A 26948-nucleotide genomic window follows, 5' to 3' on the forward strand; every position below is an offset into this window, starting at 1 on the left:
ACAGCAGCAAAAGATACCGGTATGTGTGCCGAGCAAAATGAGTGTACGAGGAAAAAAAGTAAAATTTTGCGTTCTGTACGATATGTCGAACGTGAACGTATTTCACGTTGTGTTGCAGATTTACTACAGCTGAGTCATTTCGGGACACGAGTGTGTGCTTCCAGGAAAAAACGAGAGGAAGGAGCCAGTCTGAGGGTCTCGCCGGGTTCCCCCACGCACTTCCAGCAGCAGGCAGCGGTATTCCGCGGCGGTCGGCGGCGTGGTCAAAAAAAAAAAAAAAAAAAGGCGCCGCGGCCCCTTTAAGAGCCACAGCACCTTCTCCAAGATACCATCTTGCACCAGGAGTTCACTTAAGCTCTCTACCTACCTTGCTAAATCCCTCCTCCTTCACTGGGTACGACAGGCGGGCGGGGCGAACGAGCCTTTTCATTGGCTTTGCGCGCACGGCCCCTCTGTCTCCTATTGGTTCCCGCGCCCGCCACTCGACACTGTCTCCCGCCCTTTCGTGCCGTCGTGCTACGTTGAGTGAGGGCTCTTGGGTTAGTTCCTGTTAGGCCCCGGCCGGGGGAGTACGTTGAAGTCTCCTAAGATGCCCGGTGGGCTGGGGCACTGAGAGCTGTGAAGAAGGCGTCAGGAGGCGGCGAGGGGCGACCCGCGGCAGGCCCGAACAGGAGCGGCGGCGGAGCCCGCCTTCCCTGCACCATGCTCATAGAGGATGTGGATGCCCTCAAGTCCTGGCTGGCCAAGTTATTGGAGCCGATGTGAGTGAGGCAGGCTGGGCCGGGGCTGGCGAACGTGGGCGTTGGGGGCCCGTGGGGGTGTGGGGGGAGGGGAAACGGCGTGGGGGAGGGCGGAGCGGAGGGGCCGCGGTCGGGAGGTCCCGGCGACGTCTTCTCTGTAGTACTATCACCATTGTGAGGGTGGGGGGGAGGGAGAGCAAGGGGCGTAGAGGCGGTGTGGCTGGGGGGGCCGGGGGGGGGAGAGGAGTGCGGGGAGGACTGCGAGGGTTTTTTAAATGTAAATATTGGGGTGCTCAAAGGGGCTGAAGGAAGTGAGGGAATTTAAAACATTGCTCTTTGAGAACTGAGGGAGAAAGCGGGGCTGTCGAGGGATTTTAAAATTTGAATATCGGGATCTTGAAGGGAGTATCAGGATATCAAGGGCTTTACAAATAATATTATTACGGGACTAAAAGATCTAGAAGCAGAGTATCGAGGACCTTTTGAAAACATGAGGGGAGAAAGGGAGAGTAGGGACATTGAGAGATGTATAGCAAGTACTGAGTTCTAAAGGTTCAAGAGTATTGAATTAAAATAGAGTAGTTGAAAGGGATTTGTGGGCATCGAAATGTTTTAGGAATTATTGGGAACCTGATAAGCCTATTGAGGGATGTTATTATTCAGGAGTTGATAGTGCCAGGAGAGCTGATGATTTTTAAATACCATTAGGGGTTGGGAAAATTGAGATTTTTGTACGTTTGATTGGGGGTTGAAAGGACTACCCTGGTATCTAATATTATTGGAGGACGAGCTGAGAGGGGTATACCGGCAGCTTCTAGGGATTTTTGGATACAGGTATCGGAGTGATAAAAGGGGGGGTAGTAGAAAGAATGAGTTTTCTAAGTCCTGAGAGGGCAACTGAAGATATTGAGGTGTGGGATTATCGGTGCGGGGCTTGTTTTTTAAAAAATATTTTGGGTAGTGTTGTGGAAATATTGCTGGGACCCTTGAAAGGAATAGCGGCAGTATCAACTTTTGGTTGGTTTTGTAATCATTTTCAAGGGGCAAGGTTGTGAAGTTCTTATTTGGGACACTGGGGCACAGGTAGTCTCTGAAGCATATCTCCATGAGCAAAGACGGAAAGCTGGAGGGAGGGTTGGAGAGAGGTGCTATCTCACTCTCTCGGGAAGGAAGGCATGGGAAGGGATCATTTGCTGCCCCCTTGTCACTTCTCCTTCTTACTTATCCTCCTAGTGGAGGGGAGGGCTTTCTGGCTGAAAGAAAAGGGGTAGATGAAGAGAAGGGTAGGCTTTGATTCATTAGATCAGATCACTGTAGTGGAAAAATTGAGTTTTTGCAGAGGCAGAAAGAAGGGGTAGTTGGGGAGGTGTGGAGGTATGGTGAAGTTGGGGCTGTTGGGAGACAGCTACTTCCCTGTTGGTATATTTCGTTGTCCTCCTGAGAAACCCTGTTAACTAACTTGTTGTTTTGCCGTTTTGGTTTCTTGGGTTGGGATGGTAACACTTAGGAAGACTCATCTGTAGTCCAGTGTGTCAGCCTTGTGAAGGAAGTAGAATGGGAAAGGGAGACAGCATTAGGAGCATTTTGATGTCTGAAATGATATTTATTTGCTTTCTGAGGACGAGGAGTGTGTGAGTAGAGCACAGGTATGAATAAATGTACACTAAGAGCCTCTGAGTTTTACATTAGTGATGGTCTGATTAAAGTGAAAGGGGCTTCTGGACACCCTTGAAAGTTTTATAGAAGAATATGGGCCTCTTGAGTGTTCATCGTACTTTCCCTACACACAGTAACAAGCTTGGAGCACAAAGATGGAAATGAAGGTGGGAAATCATGAAGTAGATTTAGTGAAATTGACCATATATGGAAGAGGCTAGAAATAGAAAAAGGTCTATTGGAATATTCTTTACCTTTGTGTTTTTAGTTTTTTGGTAGAGATCCTTTTGAAAGTATTAAATGTGTACTTTATGTTTTGGGTAGAAGGTAACAAGTTTTAACATTATAGTTAATTGCTGTCTTTTTTTAAAGTTCCCTGAAATGTTTTGGTCTGGGTAATGTTTTTTGTTTTCTTTCTTAATATCAGAATTTAGTTTGGGTGGGAACTTAAACCTCCTAAGGGTGTTTTCACTAGGGTTTTTTTTGACTATTTACACTGATTTTTTCATAGATATTCTGTAATTTTCATGGGTAAAAATTATCTTTCGAAATGATTATTTCTGTTTAGTTTCCCCATTTGTTTTGAGTTATATGTTCAACTTAAAGCTCACATCATGCATCTTTTCTTTTAATAAAAATTTTGTTACTTTTTTAGGGTTAAAGATCTAAAGTCACTGCTTAGACTTTAATAATACAAATGATTTTCCTAGAACTACAAAATTAAAATACTTATTTTTAACTCATATAAGTAATGATTTTGGATGAAGGTGTTAATAAGAAATAGTAAATGCAAATGCCGAGGTCACGTATATTTTCATTCTTAGTATGTTGTCATGGGAGATTATTTTTCGTTTAGACATCCTAAAATGTAATAAATGATATGCTAAAGTGGGTTGTATTTGTAAATTTACTTTTTGCATATTCCAGATTCAAGAAAATTTTCATAGGAGATTGGCATGTTGCTACAACATAGCATTTCAGAGCAGTTGTTAGGCTTTCATATAATGTAGTTGCAGTGGATATGTTGGAATCATACTGTAGCTGTGTACATCATTTCCTATTGCACTTTCTTATTTAGCTTAATTTGAAGTTAACTCAATTTAGGGAGTTCGCTGGCGGTCCAGTGGTTAGGATTCTGAGCTTTCGCTGTCATGGGCCCGGCTTCAATCCCTGGTCTGGGAACTAAGATCCTGCAAGCCACACGGGTGGCCAAAAAAGAAAAAAAAAGTTAACTAAATTTATAAAAGTTTTTGATTTTTAGGGATTTTTAAGCATGGTCCACCTCATCATAGTGAAACGAAGGCACGTAACAGGATATTACTAAGCCAGTCCAGTTTGTATGTGATTATTCCCTGTAGACAAATAAGAAATCTCATGCTGTTAGAGCTTATCTGTTTCGTTCCACTCCTTTTGTAGGTGTGGGACATATCTATTACTTTACTAGAGGAAAATCAGAAGGAGGAAGGCTAGAAGAAATGACTCCTTAACTGGCTATGAGAAACCCAGTACCATTTTTGTTGGCAGTGTAGTAAAGGGGAGAGAAACCATCTTAGTCAAGGAGTTTGTCTCTTCCTCCCACTGCATGAACAGACTGAACTCACAGATCTTCTTTGGGGTCTTCATCTTTCTTCACTTTCAAAACCTCCTAGGTATCCTAGTTATAGAGACTGTGTAGGGATTATGCTTAAGTAGGACATGTTGGGTTTCTTTATATTAGAAATAATTGCTCATTTTAAGTATTTGGACTCCTTAAAGGTAAGGGTCTAAGTAAACCTCGGGGATAAATCATCACTAGAGAAATTTCTACAAGTTTAGGAAATGTTCAGGCAAGCAGTTTTCAACAACAAACATGCGTTTCTACCTAAAATGCTGTCTTTAATGAGGAATGTTTTAAGTTATTTATATTACATATGTTAAATACGTACAAATACATCTAATTTACTGCTGCTTGTTAGGCTTATTGTAAAAATTTGTCTTGTGATGGTCATTTTGTAATGTATAGAAATATTGAATCACTATGTTGTGCACCAGGAACTAACATAAGTGTTGTAGGTCAATTTTACTTCAAAAACAAACAGACAAACTCATACAAAAAGAGATCAGATTTGTGGTTACCAGAGGTGGGGGGTGGCAGGAGGGGAATTGAAGATAGTCAAAAGGCACAAACTTCCAGGTATAAGATGTATAAGTACTAGGGAAGTGAAGCATGACTAATATAATTAATACTGCTGCGTTACATATGAAAATTGAGAGTAAATCCTGACTTCTCATCACAAGGAAAAAATGTATTTTTTCTTTTATTTTGTGTCTATATGAGATGATGGATGTTCACTAAATTTATTGTGGTAATCACTTCATGTATGTAAATCAAATCATTAATGCTGTACACTTCAGATGTATATAGTTCTGTATGTCAATTATATCTCAATAAAACTGGAAGAAAAAAAGCTATGAATAACAAAAAATTGTCCTGATAATATGTTTTAAAAAGAGTGATGGGGTTTGTAATATTTTTGGACAGTTGTATCCATCTATTTATCTATCATCTATCTATTTTAGTAGAGCATCATTATGTGACTTAGGGCATTTAGCTTCTAGTTCTATATGTGATTCACTGTTTGACTTTGGAGAGATTGTCTAACCTTCCTGTATTAAACAGAGTTAATATGAGTATTATGATGCAGGCTATAAAAAGTGCTTTGTGTACCTCAGAATCATTAAATATAAATGAAATTTTATGGTTTTTGAAATGTGAAAATATGTTGAACTCTTTTTGCAAAAATATTTTACTTACTAATGTTAAGCGCTGCTGCCTCTTACAAAGTAATCAGTCTAGTGCATGACAGGGTTAGATTCTCCTTACAGGCTCTATAGGTAGGGACAAGAATTGCTAGTGAAAGGACTTGGTGTGCAGTTTCTGTGAGTTCAGGTCTTTGTAAAAAAAATGCACCAGGAGATTGTTTCATTTCTGAGTATGATGGAAAAGGCAGCAATAAGGTTCGTTTAGGTCATTTTATGACTCCGTGGTCAGCGGCTGTATACTTGGGTTGAACTCTAAAGTTTACATGCTGCTTATAGGTTTGCAGTCCTTATCAAGTTAACTCTGACTAGTAATCTCTGCAGTTGCTCAGATGGGAAGAAAAATCACCATGTAGCAGCTGTTAGATCACATCTCCCTGATAAATAAACTACAGGGGTAAAATGAGTATTTTGTAAATATGTTCTTAAGATCAAAAAGTAGTGATAATTTTCTGAAATATATGTAGTGGCTTTATAGAATTGGTGTGCCTCTAAAGTCCTGTGGGACTTGTTTAAGGAGGCCGTTCACTATTTCACAGAAAGAGACTTATTTTGACCGGAAGACTTCTTGGCAAGTTATAGTATACTAAGTTAGGAAGGTGTTTGTTCTTATGTCCTTTGGTCCACCTCCTAAATATTTCTGACTTCATTCTCCCTGGCCCAATTGTTGTAGGCTAGAAGCCATATATTGCTTTTATAGCCTTATGTTTCCTACCACTGTCTTGCCTCATCCTCTCACAGTGTTGTTACTTCATTATTAATCTCTTTTTTTAAAGCATTTGATATTTTGTACTATGATTATTTGTTTTCATTTCCATCTCTTAGCCTTGTGACTGCAGGGCAAGGTCTGTCTTGCTCAAAGTAATTCCATTACCCAGCAAGATGCTTGGCATTTTGTTAAGACTCAGTAAATGTTTAAATGAATCAATGTCCTCATATGTATATTTAGGTTGGTCACAATTAGAAAAGTAAGATTTTGTTTTAGTAGTCTAATTTTCTGGGTGTGCTTAGCTGAGTGCTACTGCACTAGGAGCCATAGTCCAAGTATCACAATGAGATACAACTGAGAGTCATATATTTTCCCCTCCAGATAAACCTAGGGATATTTTCTTTTACATCATATTCATTTATGAAAGCCCCTAATTAATGAAGGGGAGTATGAAAGCTTTCATTTGAAAAGAAGTAGAAGTACCAATATTTGTGTTTCTTAATATGAGTTAACAGGTTCTTAGAAATTAATAGTTATTTATTCACTTATACTCTGATAAAATCAACTCAGATTTTACTTATTTTTCCAGTACTTTCTTATCAAAGGAATATTCTGAACATAGATCTCAGTGTCAGACTTCCTGTTTTTTTACTTTTTTATAAGTAGAAATAAAAGCATTGTGTTACAGAAAATGTAGAAGGGACAGAAGAGGATAAAATTATTTGTATATATTTATTTCTAGTTTCTCTTCTGTGTATGAACTTTCATGTAGCTGTAATTAGACTCAAATGTGAAATTTTTTTTTTTTTTTTTTTTTTTTTTGCAGTACGCGGGCCTCTCACTGTTGTGGCCTCTCCCGTTGCGGAGCACAGGCTCCGGACGCGCGGGCTCAGCGGCCGTGGCTCACGGGCCCAGCCGCTCCGCGGCACGCGGGATCCCTCCAGACCGGGGCACGAACCCGCGTCCTCTGCATTGACAGGCGGACTCTCAACCACTGCGCCACCAGGGAAGCCCTAAAATTTTTTTATTTTTGGCTGCATCAGGTCTTTGCTGTGGCACGTGGGCTCTTCGTTGTGGCACGCGGGCTTGTCTCTGGTTGTGGTGCGCAGGCTCCAGGGCACATGGGCTCTCTAGTTGAGGTGCACAAGCTCAGTAGTTGTGGTGCGCGGGCTTAGTTGCCCTGCGGCATGTGGGATCTTAGTTCCCTGACCAGGGATTGAACTCGCATCCCCTGCATTGGGAGGCGGATTCTTTACCACTGCACCACCAGGGAAGTCCCTCAAATGTAAAATTTTTTATCTTGATTTCTCCAGTTGACGTTAGCATTTTAATATTTGTGTATTGTTTCTATAACCACTTTGGATGCCTAATGTTTCATAAACATTCAACAATAAGAGTGGTTACTTTGACTTTACTTTTTCTGTTAAAAATAATGCTGTTTTTATATAATACATGTATATGTATTTAGTGTCTCTTAGGTACCCATAATATTTTCTACGTTTGGCTTTATTTCCTGAGGTTTGTTTCCCATAAGTACAACTACTAGTCAAAAGAGTATGGGAATTTTTAAAAAATTAATTAATTTATTTCTTTATTTTTGGCTGCGTTGGGTCTTCGTTGCTGCGCGTGGGCTTTCTCTGGTTGCAGCGAGCGGGCACTTCTCTTGTTGCGGAGCACAGGCTCTAGGTGTGCAGGCTTCAGTAGTTGTGGCACGCGGGCTTAGTTGCTCCGCGGCATGTGGCATCTTCCCAGACCAGAGCTCGAACCCATGTTCTCTGCATTGGCAGGTGGGTTCTTAACCACTGCACCACCAGGGAAGTCCTAAGTATGAACATTTTTAATGGCTTTTGATACACGTTAGGATTAGGAGGTTTTTTTCTTGTGGCCCAGTAGCGTAGTCATTAGTTGTCTCACCTCTGAAACAAAAATCACACTGAGGTAGAACGTAAAACAGCACACATTCAGAAACATGTAGTAGATTTTTCTGAAAATGGATGAGGTTTAGGTAGCCTTGGCTTTTTCCTAAAGTAGTTAGTGGTGTTTCTTGGCTTGGGGCTTAAGGTAAGGGAGAACCTTTACTCTTTGTCCTTGGGGTTGGGTATGTGTCTAAATCTGTAAAGCTGAGGTGCTAGCTCAGTAGATGTGTCAGTACCTGCAATGGAGATTTCATTTAGAAGGAAAAAGACAAATTTGAGGTTTTTACAGATAAGACATTTTTAGGACAATATTTCTGTTCACTTCCCCTAATAAAAATTAATTCTAGTCAATTTTTATTTTTTAAACTAAAAGATAGATAATTGAAACGTTCTTAGGACATTATTATGCAAGATGTGAATTTTAAGGAATCCTCATTTGTAACTTCCATTAAACTTAGGAAATTTCTTTTGTTGGTTCTTTATTTTAACTGAAAGGTGATTATTGGTTGAGACTTAGAACACATTAATTTGTTGTGCAGATAAACATTAGAAAAATGTATATGCTGTGATAGATTTTACTTGCATGGAATTGCAGCTGAGTTTTAGTTCCACAGGTAAGCTGTCTGCCTGCTCTTGAATGGATCACATGATTTGTCTTTACATATTTACAGATTTAGGTATCTATAAAATGAATAATAATTGATTGATTATGCTGTTAGGGTCTTTTAAAGACTATAGTAGAATAGTAATTTTAGGTGGATATTATTACCTTTTCTAATCTCTTTGTTACAATGGAAGCCCCTCTTTGTCTAGAAACGTGTGTATTTAACATAGCCATGGCTCCAGAATTTTAAAATGTCTTTCTTTCCAAAATGTACTTGTCCCTGTAGTTAAACAGAAATGAATTTCCATAAGTTTTGGTTACAAATGAAGACCTAAAAGGTTTAAATACTCTTCTTGGGTACTGCTTTTTGTGTAAGAGAAGTAGGAAGTGGCCCTGCATTTGATCCTATCAAGGATCTTAACCATGCTCAGATTTTTGTGACACACTTCTGGAAGTCTTGTTGGGCTACTATTAGTATTGGTACCATAGCTGCTACTGTATTGTAATTGTCAGTTTTTAAAGATTATATGGTAAGTGGTGATGAAAGAATAAATAAGAGCAATCATAAAGGTATAGAAAATTACAGCAAAAAACTCCCTAATGTATTTAAGTTTCAACATGACTCATTATTTCAGACTGGCAATTTCCTTCACAGTGCATTTATGGATACATATTAGGAGCTGTTAAATTTAAATGGTCCCATTCCTTTGTCTGTAAACATGCTTTTGTATTTGGTGCAGAATTCTAACTATCAGTTATTAACAGTCAGTTGTTCACTCACATTAAACAAATATTTAGAATCTGTGATCACTCTTTTTTCTTGGTGTCTAGTCTTTTTCTACTCTTTTACCTTCTTGTAACTATTCATCTTGAGGTTTTTTGGCAACGTGCAGGCCTTCTCTAGTTGTGGTGCACGGACTTCCTTCCCACTGTGGTGGCTTCTCTTGGTGCAGAGCACGGGCTCTAGGGCACGCGGGCTCTAGAGCGCAGGCTTAGTAGTTGTGGTGCACGGGCTCATTTGCTCCGCGGCATGTGGGATCCTCCCGGACCAGGGCTCGAACCCGTGTCCCCTTCATTGGCAGGCGGACTCTTAATGACTGCGCCACCAGGGAAGTCCCCCATCTTGAGTTTTAACACTGTCACGTCAAGAAGTATTTCATCAGAAGCAACCTAACTCTGCATTTGTTTTTCAGAGTCTGAATACTAAATATATGTATAAGATATCTGGGTTTGTTTAACTCACCTCATTTATCCAGTAATCTGAGTTTTGCCTGTTTCTCACTAGATACTTCATATCCTTACCCAGTGTTAATACCTGTTAGGTCGTGAGACTCCTTGAAGGTCCCTATAACATTGGGGAAAATAACATTGCTTCTTTTCTTCCATTCGTACTTATTTAAAAAAATCCTTTCTCTCTGTGTTTAGAATATCTTCCTTATCTAGGATCTGAACTTTCTAAGTAAAGGTAGAGATGTAATTTCTTTTTCCTCTCCTCCATTTGAATGTTGATTAGAACTATACTGATCAAAGGTCTTACTGTTCTCAGGAGTGAAATGAAGTCTGTCTACACATCTCTATTTTAAGGTGTTTATGGAGGTGCCAAGGTTGGCATGGCATGGGCAACATTTTTTTTTTTTTTTTTGTGGTACACGGGCCTCTCACCGTTGTGGCCTCTCCCGTTGCGGAGCACAGGCTCCGGACACGCAGGCTCAGTGGCCATGGCTCACTGGCCTAGCTGCTCCGCAGCATGTGGGATCTTCCCGGACCGGGGCACGAACCCGTGTCCCCTGCATCGGCAGGTGGACTCTCAACCACTGCGCCACCAGGGAAGCCCGGGTAACATTTTTTGAAGGTGGAAATGCTATATATCCATTTTAGAATTTAGCAGTTGGATTTACTAAGGTAATCTGTTCATAATTCTCCAAAATGTAATAGTTTTTACTTAAAAATTCCAGCTTTCTTTTAATTAACATGTAGCTCATCATCTGTGTACTTATACTCCTAGTGCACTTTGACCTTTGCCCATCTTTTTTTTTTCTTATAGTTTTGAGTTTTGTAAAATTGACAGAATTGCAATTTGCTCTCTTAGAATTTGGTACATAAATGAGCATGGATATTTAAAGAACCAGCCTTGCCTGAAACAGTGTTAATATTGACAGTGAAAAAGTCTGCTATTTTATTGGAATTATTAATTTTAAAAGTATATATTACACTAGTAAGGGTGCTGGTGCTTGTTTTTTATTTAGTAATCTCATAAAGTTATTGGAAATGTGATTGATACCTTGAACTGAAACTTTTTAACTTTCTGATTGATGGTAGAGGCCCAAGGATTATAGAATAAGATTAGTTAGATTTGAATAGTGTATTATAGGGATATGATCACTTTGCTTGCATAATGATTTTATTTACTGTCATTCTGAATTTTTTCATTTTATCTTCACAACAGTGCTGTGAAGCCACAAAGGATATGTTACTTAAATGTACATTTATGGGGAAAATAGAATATAAATATATAAGTGTGTGTATAATTTTTTTTTTTTTTTTGCGGTTCGCGGGCCCCTCACTGTTGTGGCCTCTCCCATTGCGGAGCGCAGGCTCAGCGGCCACGGCTCACGGGCCCAGCCGCTCCGCGGCATGTGGGGTCTTCCCAGACTGGGGCACGAACCCGTGTCCCCTGCATCGGCAGGCGGACTCTCAACCACTGCGCCACCAGGGAAGCCCTAAATATTTTTTATAAAATGGAAACTTTCTATTTCATGTAATATATATAAAATGTTAAGTCTGGCAGATTGCTACTCAAGGATCATGTGCTGCCCTGGCATAGGAGATAATTTTGAATGTCAAAGTCAGGTTACTACTACTGACTAGAAAAAAAAGAAAAAGTGATGTAGACAAAGGTTATCTCTGCTGCCCTTTCACCACTTCTCTTGTCCTTTCTGTTCTCCCAGATCTTTTCTTTCTTGCTTATAGCTGCTGAAGTGTTTGCCAATAAAATTTAAGGTGACATCCTTCTTGTGTTCTCACTTTTTATCTTAAAAAGATCCTTAAGATACTCACTGAGAAGATTAGTAGTGGAAATTGATTGCCATTTTTAGATGTTGGTGCTTGGGGTTATAGGGAATGGGGAAAGCTGTCGCATCACACTTTCCCTGCTTCTTCCTCATTGATCATGTGGAACCAATAGTTCCTGAGGATACTGATAGTGCTTCTACAGGCTGAGAGTCAAGCTGCAACTTAAGGGTCCGTTGCCACTCTTTCCCTATTACCACTGAGAGCAAATAAATGTAGATTTGGTCCAAAATTCTGAGTATGATTAGAACATTGAAAATAGGAGGCAAATTATTTTATAAGAATAAGCAGAAAAAGAAAAACTTATTTGTACTGTATATATGCTCTTTGTTAAAATAGTCGCCTTTGTTTGCAGTCACTTTTTAAAAGTTTTTGGCTTGAAGCTTTCTAAAATAGTGGTGACTTCATTAATGACATCAGTGTTTGAAAAAAAATGTTTAAAAATTTTTGTTTTCTCTTTGTTTAACTAGATGTGATGCTGACCCATCAGCCTTAGCCAACTATGTTGTAGCACTGGTCAAGAAGGACAAACCTGAGAAAGAATTGAAAGCCTTTTGTGCCGATCAACTTGACGTATTTTTACAAAAAGGTAATTATTATAGGCCTTCAACCAAGTATTTAAGTAAAGATTTTAAATTTAAAACTTCCTGATAAAATCTTGAAGATAAAGCTTGAAAGGAAGGAAATTGGTCAGGGTCCTTTAAATACTTGAATATACCTATTCATGCTTAATTATTTATTGTGTATTTTGGCAAAACTTTTTTTCCCTTTCCTTCTCTGCTTCTCCTATATTGAGGCAGTGGTAACTGAAGTGCTTTTTAGGTGAAGTAATGTGGAAATGTGATTGATACCTTGAACTGAAAGGCATTTTCAGTTCAAGCTGCATACTATACTGATCAAAGGTCTTACTGTTCTCAGGAGTGAAATGAAGTCTATCTACACATCTCTATTTTAAGGTGTTTATGGAGGTGCCAAGGTTGGCATGGCATGGGCCATGCCACAGGCTGCAGGGTAGAGCCTGGTTGATGGTTGAGGGGTAGCAATTTAAGGATAATGAAGTTGCTTATTCTTACTGTTTATTAGGGCAATGAAGGTATCTGTTTTTCTTCTTCTTGGCCGGAGCTTCTTGACATCCAAGAAGAAATGGGCATGATTCTCTTCTCTTTGTGTCTTTAACTTCATCAACTTATCAAAGTCTTGTCCATAGTCTGCGGAGCTTACTAGGGGCCTCCCTGCTGCTTCTCTGACCTCACCTCCTACCATTCCCCCTCACTTTTTCTATTCTAGCCACATTGACCACCTTGCTGTTTTTTCAGCATGGCAGACATGTTCCCAGCTCAGGGCTTTTGAACAGTTTACCCTTGCTTGAAACATGGTTTCTTATGGTTTCTGGTCTCTTCTCAAATGTCATCTTCTCGAGTGGTTTTGCCTGAGCATCCTGTATACAATATAGTATACCCCATACCCCTAATCACTCTCTCTTCTTCCCAGCCTTGCTTTATTTATTTATTTTTTCATGGTACTTGTTACTCCTTGTCATGTTATATGTTTATTTGTCTGTTTATCTATGTGTATCTCTTTCCCCACCTCCCCTTTGTCTTTCCATTTGTTGAGATTGGTGACTCAGAACCTACAGGCTTGGCATGTAGAAGATACTCAGTAAATATTGTTGAATGGACAAACAGGAATGTGGATAATTCATACTTAATAGCTGATCTAGCTGTTGGTGATGAGACGATACCCTTTAACTCAAATATTTACTGAGAAAGAAAAGATAGTAAATATGGCTTCTCAATCTAAAACACAGGATTACATATTTTTGGGGGCATTTTTAAGGCTTTTTATACATAATAAATCTAATACAAGATTCTTCCAGTACCAATGAGTATTTTCTTTTCTAAATATATTAATTTATATTACTTAGTTTTAATTAAAGATAGTAATGATATATGTCTTTTGAATTACAAAAGTAGTACGTGTTTTAAAAAATGCTTTAGAAATACAGAGGCATATGAAGAAGGTCTTCTGATCATGAAGGCTTTTGAATGGTCTGATTAATTTGTCTTAAAGTTATGTGTAACAAGAGCTCACAATTTTATAATCATGGAAAATGCTTACTGCACAAATTAATAGCATAAAAAAGTTTATGAAAAGATGCTTTTCTGAAGAAAAATTAATTTGACATTTTAGAAATAGCTATTTATGTAAAATGTGTAATAGTTGCAGTGTAAGCAGAGTCTGTGTTGTACTTCTGATATGCTCTTTAGCTGTTCCTGAGGGGTAGGACCTATGAAAGTGATTTAACTTTGGTTTGAATAACATAAATATTTTGACATTTAATTTGTAATAAATTCATCTGTTTCTCCCCATTCAATTAGTCTGAAGAGTTATAAAATAGAGCATCCCTTAAGTAAAACACAAAATGATATTTTCATATCACTTCTCATATCAAAGTTTATTTTTCAACTGAGTTAAAAATATTTTTAATTAAATTTTTGAGTAGGCAGTACATTTAATCTAACAATATAATGGTATGCCATGAAAAGTCTCTCTCACCTCATCTTCTCCCTTCCCACCTCCAGTGCACAACTTGTCATTTTTATGTCCTTTCAGGGTTTTTTTTAAATGCAAATATAAATAGATAAAATATTTAATCTTATATCTTGGAGAGTTGATATTATCAGTACGCATTCTTTTTATAGCCACTCTGTGTTTTGTTCAGTTGTCATATAATTTATTAAATAGTCTCTTATTCACAGACATTTGGGTCGTATCCAATCTTTTACGTACTCAAACAAACAATCTTGCATATAAATCATTCTGTACATGTGCAAGTATGTTCAAAGGGTTTTAAAACCCAGAAGAGGGGTTCTCCCCCATAAGGGTTAGGCTCATTTTTAGTTCCACCAGCAGCGTATGAGATGTCCCACTTTCCTCAGCTTTGCCAATAGTGTTGTCAAACTTTTGGTGTTTGTTTGTGTAACACATATTATTTCTTCTCCTAGAGACTTCAGGTTTTGTGGATAAACTATTTGAAAGTCTCTATACTAAGAACTACCTTCCACCTTTGGAACCAGTTAAGCCTGAGCCAAAACCACCAGTCCAAGAAAAAGAAGAAGTTAAAGAAGAGGTAATGCAGAGTTTTCTTTTGCCTGTGGGCGCTTCTTAGATCTTACTACCAGTATCATTCTTAGCTGGTAGTTGGCCTCTTTAGAGCTCTCTTGATGGAAGTTTCTGGGTTTTGGGCATGGTGCAGATTCTTTATCAGGGCTTCTTAGTTCCTTGGACTTGAGGAGTTGGAAGAATTTCAGATAGCTTGTTTAGTGTTACAAGAAATATTTTAGTAATATTGAGGAGTTCAGGGAAATCTTTTCCAGTGACTTCTGGAAAAAGAAAACTTGGTTAAAAATAGGCTTGACTACCTCAATGAGAAGCACCGCAACGAAGAGCAGCCCCCGCTCACTGCAAGTAGAGAGGGCCTGCGCAGCAACAAAGACCCAATGCAGCCAAAAAAAATAATAAAATTTAAAAAATAATAAAATAGGCTTGACTGAAAGTAAAGTATTAATGAAACCTCAAGAGAAATCATTACATCATTTTCATGTGAAGAGAAGCCATTTCTTCTTTTTTAACCATATAGTTTTTTTAGTTAATGGAATTATAAACGTCACTTTCAACATAGGAAAGAAAAGGAAAATAAATGTTTTTACAGTGTTGAAGTATAAAAACATGATTTAGATGGTAGTCTAATTGTTTGAACCAAGGAGGAAATTTTACAGAGTTCATTTGTAATTCTTTTTATATATAGATGTCATAGTATTTAGTATTACATGATGAGAATATGGGCTCCAAAATTAGGCTGTATGAATTGAAATAGTAGCTTTAAAATAAGTTATTCTTTGTTTCATTTTCACATCAGCAAAATGATGATCATAGTAGTACTTATCTCACTGAGGATTAAATGAGATTTATACACCATCCCCCACCCCGCACCCTAGTCCAGTGCCTGGCACATAAATGTTGGTTATTATATAGAAGTATTTCCCAACTTTTGTTTTTGTTATAACTATTTAATAAACTTTTTATTTGGGAATAATTTTAAACAGAAAAATTAAAAGAATACTACCCAAAACACCTGTTTGTCATCTACCTGGATTCATCTATTGAAGATTTGCCCTGTTTGCTCTCTTTATATATCCTCACCCAGAACTATTTTTTTCTGAATCATTTGGGGGTAAGTCAGATACATCATGACCCTTGATCCCCAAATACTCTGTGTATTTCATAAGAATAAGGATATTCTCTTAGATGGCTTTAGTACCGTTATCAGTTTCAGTAAGTTTATCACCTATAAAACACTTTTTAAAAAATATTTATTTATTTATTTGGCTGCACTGGGTCTTAATTGCGGCATGCAGGATCTTCATTGTGGCTTGCGGGATCTTTTTGTTGCGGCATGCGAACTCTTAGTTGTGGCATCCAGGATCTAGTTCCCTGACCAGGGATTGAACCCAGGCCCCCTGCATTGGGAGCATGGAGCCTTAGCTACTGGACCACTAGGGAAGTCCCCTAACATCAATAAAACACTTTAATCTACTGTCTTCTTCTACTGTTTTCCAGTTTTGTCAATCGACCCAACAGTGTCCCTTTTTTATAGCATGTTTTTTTTTCTCTCCAGTACAGGACTCATTCTGAAGATCACATGTTGCATTTAGTTGTCATTTCTGACACATTTTTTTTTTTTTTTTTTTTTTGCGGTACGTGGGCCTCTCACTGTTGTGGCCTCTCCCGTTGCGGAGCACAGGCTCCGGACGCGCAGGCTCAGCGGCCATGGCTCACGGGCCTAGCTGCTCCACGGTATGTGGGATCTTCCCGGACCGGGGCATGAACCCATGTCCCCTGCATTGGCAGGTGGACTCTCACCAGCTGCGCCACCAGGGAAGCCCTCTGATACATTTTTATTCTCATTTTTTTTTTTTTATGGCTACACCATGCAACACGCGGGATCTTAGTTTCCCTGACCAGGGATCGGACCCGTGCCCCCTGCAGTGGAAGCGCAGAGGCTTATCCACTGGACCACCAGGGAAGTCTCTTTGATACAGTTTTAAATGCTAGCTTGATTGAACTGATCCAACATTAAAAGAAAACAAAATGTAGCTATACTTAATTAAGATCACTTGGGCTTCCCTGGTGGTGCAGTGGTTGAGAGTCCGCCTGCCGATGCAGGGGACGCGGGTTCGTGACCTGGTCCGGGAGGATCCCACATGCCGTGGAGCGGCTGGGCCCGTGAGCCATGGCCGCTGATCCTGCGCGTCCGGAGCCTGTGCTCTGCAGCGGGAGAGGCCACAACAGCGAGAGGCCCTCATACCGCAAAAAAATTAAAAAAAAAAAAGATCACTTGAGATTACTGTCACTTTTTTGTTTTTGGCTCATGCTCTCTAGTTGTCTCGTAAAGTCTTTTTAAAATAGAAGGGGCATGCAGCTAGAGATTATCATACTAAGTGAAGTAAGTCAGAGAGAGAGACAAGTACCGTATGATATCACTTATATGTGGAATCTAAAATATGGCACAAATGAACCTATCTATGAAACAGCAACAGCATCATGGACATGAGAACAGACTGGTGGTTGCAAAGGGGGAGGGGGCTGGGGGGGGTGGATTGGGAGGTTGGCGGTAGCAGATGTAAGCTTGTATATATAGAATGGATAAACAACAAGGCCCTACCGTATAGCACAGGGAATTATACTCAATATCCTATTATAAACCATAATGGAAAAGAATATTAAAAAAAGAATATATACATATATGTGTATAACTGAGTCACTTTGCTATACAGCACTAATTAACACAACATTATAAATCAACTATGCATCAATTAAAAAAAAAAAAGAAGGGGCCCCAGTATGTTTCTTCAAGTAATGGAAATAGGAAGAAACTTTACTTCCATACTTGATAGTGTATAATTTTTGGTTTAAGGTATAGGTTAGGGAATTCCTGGCTCCCCAGTGGTTAGGACTCTGCGCTTTCACTGCCGAGGGTGTGGGTTCAATCCCTGGTCAGGGAACTTAAAAAAAGGTATATGTTAAATCTTTTTATAATAAGTTAAAATTTTTGCAGCGTCTGTCCTTTTTTACAGTCATTGAAGGTCAGTGGATTGGAAGTGTCTGTTTGAAAGACAGCTCATTTGAATATGAGGAAAATTGCATTATTTTGAGTTTTGAAAGAACAGTTTAAAAAAACCAAATTGTTGCACTATTTCATTTTGTATCTTTGTAGTAAATTCTAATTTTGAAAATTATGAAAAATGGATTTCAGCTTCTGTATATGTATAACTACCCCAAATGATGCTGTCTGGCATTTTCCCCATTTTCTAAGCTTTTATACGTAACTTAATTGTCATTACTAACAAATAATAGCTTGTAGAATAGTGTGTAAATATAATAGCTTATAGTAATTGTTAGATAACATTGAAGGAAGGGGATTTGAGGTAGCACTGTCTTTGGCTAATTATCTCTTTTTCTGGTCTGTGCTCAGTTGATGCAGTTGCTCTGAGCACGGGAGCAAATCTGAGGACTAGCTGTTTTAACTTTCTCCCTTGGTCCCCAGCTACACGGTACCATCAGTTTTACGATAAAACTATTGGTCACACAGGGAACCGGGTGAGAGAAGTTGGATCATTGGCACAACTCATCCTGGGGCTGGAAAAACATTTGGTATATATGTGCCATAATTTATGAAGCACAGGGTGTTCTATCTGCATTTGGAAAATTACTTCTGAATTTGCTGTGGTTATAATTAGCTGTCATCAAACCCTTTACCCTGTCTGTCTGAGTTCATGAACATACAAAAGAATAATCATGAAAATAGTGGATCTTTGATGTTATAATTCCTTATTCACACTATATCACAATCATCTGAAACGTTAGAAGGCAGTTTTTCTTAGACCCACTGCATGGATTTATGACTGGAAATATGAGAGCCTCTGGCACAGTTTTTCCCCTGTTTGGTTTTTCTGAAAGTACCTTTATTTCACTTAATTAAAAAAAAAAAAACCCCTGTTTTAGAGACTTTTCGGTGCACATCAAAAGGAGACAGAATAATTTAATGAATTCCCAGTATTCATCACCCCAGCAGCTCATCAATCCAGGGCCAATCCTGCCTCATCCACATACCTGTTAAGTATACTTTTATATCTAAAATGGTCCAGTGGAATGGAGGCTTTCAGACTTGTATAGCCCTGATAGACGAAGATAATAAATAATTAAAAAGTCTTAAATATGTGTGTAATGATCAGACTTCTAAAAGAAGATGTGAGGTAGAAGAATTTAAGTCAGGTGGACAACATAGAAGAAAAACTTTTAAAATTAGCATGTCTGGTCATAATCTGATTCCATAAAGAAATTTACTTTTCATATTCTTAGAATACTAGGCTCAAAGTAGGTAAGAGGTTTTGGAGTATGAAGTCTTTACATATACTTCATATTAGTTCAAGGAAAATTGACAGTTTAGTGCCGTGTAGCTCATTTCAGAGTAAAAGTTTTAAATAATTGTGGAAAAACATATCCTTACCGCAGGAAGTTCTGGAAATTTTATTTAAAATAGAAAAGAATACAGATTATTTTTGTTTAACTTATATAAAAAGTTTTTATTATGAAAATGCTTGAAAGAAGGCAAAATGTAATGAGTCCCCATGAAGCCCTCATTTCCTCTTCAATAATTATAGATCCATGGGCAGTCTTTTTCTGTACCTTCAACTAGTTTCGATCCTCTTAAATTATTTTTAAACAAATTCCTGACATCATATTATTTCATCTGTAAATACTTAACAGGTATCTCTAAAAGGTTATATTTTTAAAGCCCTCAGTATTCTTTCTTTTTTTAAAAAAAATTTATTTATTTTTGGCTGGGTTGGGTCTTTGTTGCTGCTCACGGGCTTTCTCTAGTTGTGTCGAGCGGGGGCTACTCTTCGTAGCAGTGTGTGGACTTCTCATTGTGGTGGCTTCTCTTGTTGCGGAGCATGGGCTCTAGGCATGCAAGCTTCAGTAGTTGTGGCACGCAGGCTCAGTAGTTGTGGCACGTGGGCTCAGTAGTTGTGGCTCTTGGGCTCTAGAGTGCAGGCTCAGTAGTTGTGGTGCACGAGCCCTTAGTTGCTCCACGGCATGTGGGATCTTCCTGGACCAGGGCTTGAACCCATGTCCCCTACATTGGCAGGTGGATTCTTAACGACTGCTCCACCAGGGAAGCCCAAGTATTCTTATCATGTATAAAAATAACTGTAACTTCTTAATGTCATCAGATACTTAGTGTTTAAATTTCTATTTGTTCATAAATGTCCATTTTTTCCCCATTTGTTTGAATCAAGATCTAAATCAAGTTCGTTGAACTGCCTTTTTTTTTTTTTCTTAAATTCCCTCTTTCTCATTCTCTCTCACTTCCCTCTCCCCAGGGTTACTACTACTCTTATTTCTAATATACCATGTACTCCTGTTTTTTTCATTTTATGTTACAAGAATCACATAGACTTTTTTTTTTTTATCTGTACAAACCAAGCATTTTATTTAGTTATATAGCAAGGGAGCACTCCTTTATTATCCACTTAAATACCATGCTTGAGATTTAAAATCATGTTTGGTAGTGTACTGCAGGATGCTAAATCAGACTTCACCCATATTGCTTTGGATTTCTTGATATCTTTTTATGTTTTCCATCACCCATTAGAACGATTAGTTTAGCTTCTGTAACCTAAACTTGACACTTCCTGGATGTAGAAGTCATACAGTCCTTTGTCTAGCTTCCTTGTTAGCTCATTATTTTATGAGATTCATCCATATTGTGCATGCCCTTTGACTTTTTTTAAACAGCTTATTGAGGTGTAATTCACCAACTTTACAAGTCACCTATTTAAAATGTACAAATGTGATGATTTTTATTGTAGTCAGAGTTGTGCAGCTGTCTCCACAATCCATTTTAGAACATTTTCATCCTCCAAAAAAGAAACCCCATACTCACTGTCATCACCTTCCAAGTGCTTCCCTCCCTAGCCCCCACCCCAGGCAACCTCTAATCTATTTTCAGTCTCTATGGATTTGCTTATTCTGGACATTTCATATAAATGGAATTACACAGTATATAGTCTTTTGTAACTGGCTTCTTCCACTTAGCATAATGCTTTCAAGGTTCCTCCAGGTTGTAGCACGTATCAGTACTTCTCTTTTTTTTCATGGATGAATAGTACCCCATTTTATGAATATATCATATTTTCTTTATCCAGTCATCAGTTGATGGATATTTGGATTAATAGGCAAATGGTTAATACTTTTTGCCTATCATAAATAACGCTGCGGTGAACATTCTTGCACAGGTTTTTGTTTTGTTTTATGTTTTTATTTCTCTTGGCTCCTTTAACTTTTTAAGAATAGTTTTTCCTATTAGAAAAACTAATTAGAAAGTAGTTTAGAAAATTAGTTTCTGGGACTTCCCTTGTGGCGCAGTGGTTAAGAATCCACGTGCCAATGCAGGGGACACGGGTTCGATCCTTGGTCTGGGAAGATCCCACATGCTGCGGAGCAACTAAGCCCGTGTGCCACAACTACTGAAGCCCGCACGCCTAGAGCCTGTGCTCCGCAACAAGAGAAGCCACCGCAATGAGAAGCCTGCGCACCACGACGAAGAGTAGCTCCCGCTCGCCACAACTAGAGCTGCGTGCAGCAACGAAGACCCAACGCAGCCAAAAAATTAAAAATTTAAAAAAACAAAACGAAAACTAGTTTCCTAAAATTAGAAAAATTCAGAGTGAATTAATACATGTCCATCAAAAAAACCTTAGAAAATACAGAACAGCGAAAAGAAGGAAAAAGTTCTCCAAGTTGATGTCTTTTAAGTCTCTTTATATCTTTAAATTCCCCCTTCATACTTACCTATATATCTACCTCTCTTCTTCCTTTCTTCACCCTCTTTTTTTCCTTAAATTTTGTTTTGTTGAAGAAACTCAGTCATTTGTCTTACGGAGTTTTGACTCTGGATTTTGCTGGTTGCAGCCTCTGTATTTCCTGTAAATTGGTAGAAAGAATGATTTTTAAATACAGTCTTATAATTGTAGAGTGTTTTTGTCAGCACCATATGGTTGCCATATTGTGGCTGCCATTTTATGTTGCCTGAGTTTTACTAAATTGTTATCTTCTGTTCCATTCATTCACTTGCTTATTTGTGTATTTTTAAATGAGCTTCTCCATTAGATGGGCATTTGTTTACCTCTTCCAAATGTCTTTATTTCATTTCTCTCTGGTAAAGGCCATATATTTGTTTTGAGATTAACTTCTGTTTAAAAACTATAATAGAATCACTAGTTCTCTATTTCTGGTCAATCTTGACTGTTAAGTTTTAAAAGAAGCCTTAACATTTCCAGTAATTCCAATACCATTTTTCCATAATTCACATGAAATACTTAGTTTTATAGCAGTGGTTAACTTAACCATTTGTTCCCAAAACCTTTTCTGTGAAATAAATCTGAAGTTCTCCTCAAATGAATTAATGTGTGAATATATTTTGTAATTAGGAAAACACACACCATTTTACTATATGATACTTAGAGATTTGCTGTTTTTACTGTTTCGGTTTAAAGAATGAGTTGCTGTTTTCCTCCTATTCTCTACCTTAAGTTAGCATTTAAAAATTAACATATTGCTGTTAAAGTAATTTCAGCATCTTTTTTACTTCTTCCTGTTGACCAGCTTTTGGGGATGTGATTTGACTTCAGTATTTCAGTATATTTGTGCCCTCTCGTGTGCCGGAAAGATTATCAGGTGGATGTGTTTTATAATTTATAGAAGGACTCTTCTTGTTTCTAATGAATATTTTCATGTAGGTATTTCAGGAGCCAGCAGAGGAAGAAAGAGATGGCAGAAAAAAGAAATACCCTAGTCCCCAGAAGACTCGTTCAGAATCTAGTGAACGAAGGTTTGTGTTTATTTTTAATTAGGAAGACATGTATAACTCACTTTTCAGTTACCGTAGAAGGGCATTAAAGGGATTTTTAACATATGCTCTACTCCTCTCTCTACGCTGATTAAAGAAAGAAAATGTTTTTCCTTCCATTCCCTCTGTTTTTTTGTCTTTGTCATACTTTCTCTTCCTTTTATAAACAGTTTTCATTATGTGCTTTCCCCAAGAGCTCAGGGGTGGGAGCAGTCTCCTTAGAGAATATTAATGAAATGTTCCATTTTGTTAGGGGTGCTCAGTATTAAAATCATCTGTAGCATTTTCTTACAGGTAGTGCAGTTTATATGTTGAACCATCAGCCTACCATCAAAAAATTAGTCTTTGTTTAGGAAAACTTTGTTTTGAGCCTTTTGTCTTTTCTAGTTTTAAATATATTTTTCCTCTTACCCCTCCCCATACTTTGGATTCACCTCTTTTTTTCATTTCTTCCCACCCAGTGTACTTGTAGGGAATGTTTTTTTCTTTTTATATAATGGATTAGAGGAATTATATGGTAGTTTTATGGTTTCTGGAAAAGTATAGAAGCTATGAATTTTGGTGAATCAAGGAGGATATTTCATACTACTGATTTGTTTTCAGACTTGGTTTCTATAGCATACATATGGCTTTCATATCTGTATTATAGGACACGTGAGAAAAAAAGAGACGATGGCAAGTGGAGAGACTATGACCGGTACTATGAGCGGACTGAAATGTACCGTGAGAAGTATGACTGGAGAAGAGGCAGGAGTAAGAGCCGGAGTAAGAGCCGAGGCCTGAGTCGAAGTCGGAGTCGAAGCCGGGGGCGCAGCAAAGACCGGGATCCCAGTAGGAATGTTGGTGGGTCCATGAGGCTTCCCCAAAAAACTCCGTAGTTGCTTATCTTCCTATATCACAAGGGTGCCAGAGTGTCCCTTAAAAGTAACTGTACCTTTAATATGTTTGAACAATGTAAAATCTGGAATTGTCTCAAAAAACTTGATTTTTGTTAAAGACAAGGCTCTATTCTCAGGTTGGAGTTAAAGGAGTTTGACTAAAAAGAAGCTATCCATAAGTGTATCATCGTATGTGAGTAGACTTAAGTCATGTGGTATAATTGAAACAAATGTCCTTTAGTCAACAAAACTGTTACTGGAGGAAGAGGGTTGCCTGCTCCCCTACCCCCACCCCCGACTGAAAATAATTGATTTGCTTTAAGGTTGCTTAGAGTATTTAAAATTAAAAAGAAGGAAATTTAAGTAGATTACTGGGATCCCAACCACTGATCTCCCAGGATAGCAGTTTGGAAGTCAATTCTTTTTTTTTTTTGTGGTACGTGGGCCTCTCACTGTTGTGGCCTCTCCTGTTGCGGAGCACAGACTCCGGACGCACAGGCTCAGCGGCCGTGGCTCACGGGCCCAGCTGCTCTGCGGCACGTGGGATCCTCCAGGACTGGGGCACGAACCTGCATCCCCTGCATCGGCAGGCGGACTCTCAACCACTGCGCCACCAGGGAAGCCCTGGAAATCAGTTCTTGGATAGCATTCTTATTAAATATCAGTAGAGAAGCAGGTCTTTCTTCATTTTGTATTGATGTTGATGTTATAAAAGATGATTTTATACAAGTTACTGGTCAAAATATGTCACACTGTTGATGTTCCTGGTTTTAGGATATATTAATAATGAGAGCACTTTGAAATATGGACAGCTCAGTAAGTTTACTTCAGTATTCTCATCTTTCTTTTTCTGTGAGAAAATAAATGTAGTTTAAGAACATAGATGTCTGATCTTATTTGTTTCTTGTTTTTATTTTGTCTCTGAAGCAGAACATAGGGAAAGATCAAAGTTTAAGAGTGAGAGGAATGACTTGGAGAGTTCCTACGTGTCTGTGTCTGCACCACCTCCGAACTCTTCTGAGCAGTATTCCTCTGGGGCACAGTCTATTCCCAGCACTGTTACTGTGATCGCACCTGCGCACCACTCTGAAAACACAACGGAGAGTTGGTCTAATTACTATAATAATCATAGCTCTTCCAATTCTTTTGGTCGAAACCCTCCACCAAAGAGGCGATGCAGAGATTATGATGGTAAAAGTTCTCTTCTATATTGTACCCAAAAGTACTAGTAAAGCAAATGTTGCTAGTAGTGCATACCTTTTCATTACAGTCTGGATTTTATTAAAAGGGGTGAATGAGGAGGAGAATCTCTTTTGGCATATGCTTCTTGTTGGGTGTAATAGTTTGGCCCTTGTTAACAGAATGTTTAAATTTTACCCTTTAGTTTGTTTTTTGTTGTTCTTGTTACTTCAAACACTATAAGTATACCACAAACTTTGGTAGACACTAGGAATTTTAATTTTTTTGTGTGGTGTTTGTCCCTGGGAATTTGTTAATAAGCATGTATAACCTACTTACAATTTTAGCTTGCTAACTTTCCATTTGAATGAATGGATCAGGCTGTGTGTGTGCGTGCATTTATTTTAATTTTATATTATGGAAATATTTAAATATTTACAGAAGTTGACAAAATAATATAATTAACCCTAGTGTATCCATGATCTCGCGTCAACTCATGGGCAATCTTGTTTTTGTGTATACTTCCACCACTTCTCCCTGGCCTGTATTATTTGAAGCAAATAACACATCATAACATTTTTTCTCTAAATATAGAATGTATATATTTTTACATTTTATTTATTTTTAAGTAGGGAATAGAATCACATGATTCAAGCATTAAATCACTGTCACCCTGGTCTTCCAGCCACAAAGATCTCCTTCCCAAGGACAGTTTAATGCTGTCAATTTCTTGTGTCTTTCCAAACATAGTCTTTGCATGTGTACATAAACAAAAACATGTATTTCCCCCACTTTCTTTTTTACATAAATGCTAGTATACTATATACTATTCATACTTCATTCATACTATGCATAATGTTTTTTTCACTTAGCAATATTTTCTGGAGTCATCCTGTGTTAATATATAAAGAGCTTCTTCAGTATTTTTTACACTTCTTAGTATTCTGTATGTACAAAAATGTGTTTAAACCTGTTTCTTTTTGATGGCACTTTTGAGGTGTTTCAAATATTTTGCTGTTACAAACAATGCTGCAGTGAATAACCTGGTACATAATGTTCAGTTGAATACTTTAAAGTTTCAATTCCTAGATATAGCAAGAATGGTTGCTTTAGAATAATAGCATGAAAGTAGATAGTTGAAAGTAGATCATCTAATTCAAGTTCCTTATCCCTCCCCACCTTTGTTAAATTGTTATTTAAAATATCTGAATTTTTATTATGAAAACTCAATAGCGAATGGGTTAATCTAATAGTGGTTGGTAGCCTGTTTTTGATCCAGTTATTTGCTATCTCAACAAAGTGTAGTCTCACAGTATAGAAAGTAGAGAGTACACCTGCCCCTACCTCAGGGATATGCGATGGTTAACAGAGTAACACTCAGAAGGCTTTAGACTCCCTGGAGAAAAAACACTTCATAAATGAGATTGGTGGGTGTTTCAGGGACTTGTTTGTTTTCTAAACTCTGGGTAGATCATAATAAGATTTATCTTCTTACAGAAAGAGGATTTTGTGTACTTGGTGACCTTTGTCAGTTTGATCATGGAAATGATCCCCTGGTTGTTGATGAAGTTGCTCTGCCAAGCATGATTCCTTTCCCTCCGCCTCCTCCTGGGCTTCCTCCTCCACCACCTCCTGGAATGTTAATGCCTCCAATGCCAGGCCCAGGCCCAGGCCCAGGTCCAGGTCCTGGCCCAGGCCCAGGCCCAGGTCCTGGCCACAGTATGAGACTTCCTGTTCCTCAAGGACATGGCCAGCCTCCGCCTTCTGTTGTGCTTCCCATACCAAGTAAGTATATGTTGAATATTTCTTTAGTGGAGAATTATATTTAGAAGAATCCATCCCTTTTACCTAACTTGACACTAGATTTTAAGTTTTTGAAAAATAAATTATTAATAGAATTTGGAATATATTCCCATAATTAAGATGTTTTTCTTTTTTTTCTATCCAGTGTTACATTGCATTATTTGTAGTACCTCCAAGTGTAAATTTTATCAATAGTGGCCTAATCTATATTGACCTGGAGTGAGAATCTTGCTAATTGATAGCATCTAAAGAAAGCCAGTGTTTTGAAGAGGTCAGAAAAAAAAGAACATGCCAGTAGTTCAGTGAAATTTCCGTCTTTAAAGAAAATCTCTGCAAGAATATTGAAATAATCTTTAAAACATTTTATTATGGAAATTTTCTTTTTTTTCTTCCAGTTTTATTGATATATAATTGATGTACAGTACTGTTTAAGTTTAAGGTATTCAGCATAATGATTTGACTTGTATACATCATGAAGTGATTATCACAGTAAGTTTAGTGACCATCCATCATCTCTTATAGGTACAAAATTAAAGAAATAGGAAAAAAAATTATTTTTCTTATGGTGAGAACTTTTAGGATTTACTCTGTTAACAACTTTCATATATAACATACAGCAG

The 26948-nt window shown here is 38.1% G+C and overlaps 1 protein-coding gene across 6 annotated transcripts in view; it reads left to right on the top strand.

Annotated features, from left to right (window-relative positions):
* Positions 1 to 535: 535 nt before the first annotated feature.
* The window catches only part of RBM27 (RNA binding motif protein 27), an 83995-nt gene continuing 57582 nt past the window's right edge, over positions 536 to 26948 (top strand). For 3 of the 6 annotated variants that reach the window (XM_029217173.1, XM_029217167.1, XM_029217171.1), the window contains exons 1-7: positions 537 to 761; positions 11964 to 12082; positions 14499 to 14623; positions 22359 to 22450; positions 23118 to 23311; positions 24274 to 24537; positions 26023 to 26310. In XM_029217173.1, coding sequence (XP_029073006.1) covers positions 703 to 761; positions 11964 to 12082; positions 14499 to 14623; positions 22359 to 22450; positions 23118 to 23311; positions 24274 to 24537; positions 26023 to 26310 — 1141 coding nt within the window. In that variant the 5' untranslated portion in view covers positions 537 to 702. Of the gene's footprint in view, positions 762 to 11963; positions 12083 to 14498; positions 14624 to 22358; positions 22451 to 23117; positions 23312 to 24273; positions 24538 to 26022; positions 26311 to 26948 lie in introns of all 6 variants that reach the window. The other 3 variants (XM_029217170.1, XM_029217168.1, XM_029217172.1) reach the window with 3 other exon arrangements.

The sequence above is a fragment of the Monodon monoceros genome, unplaced genomic scaffold (genome assembly GCF_005190385.1).
Source record: "Monodon monoceros isolate NGI ecotype Baffin Bay Population unplaced genomic scaffold, NGI_Narwhal_1 Super_Scaffold_12, whole genome shotgun sequence".
Taxonomy (NCBI): Eukaryota; Metazoa; Chordata; class Mammalia; order Artiodactyla; family Monodontidae; genus Monodon; species Monodon monoceros.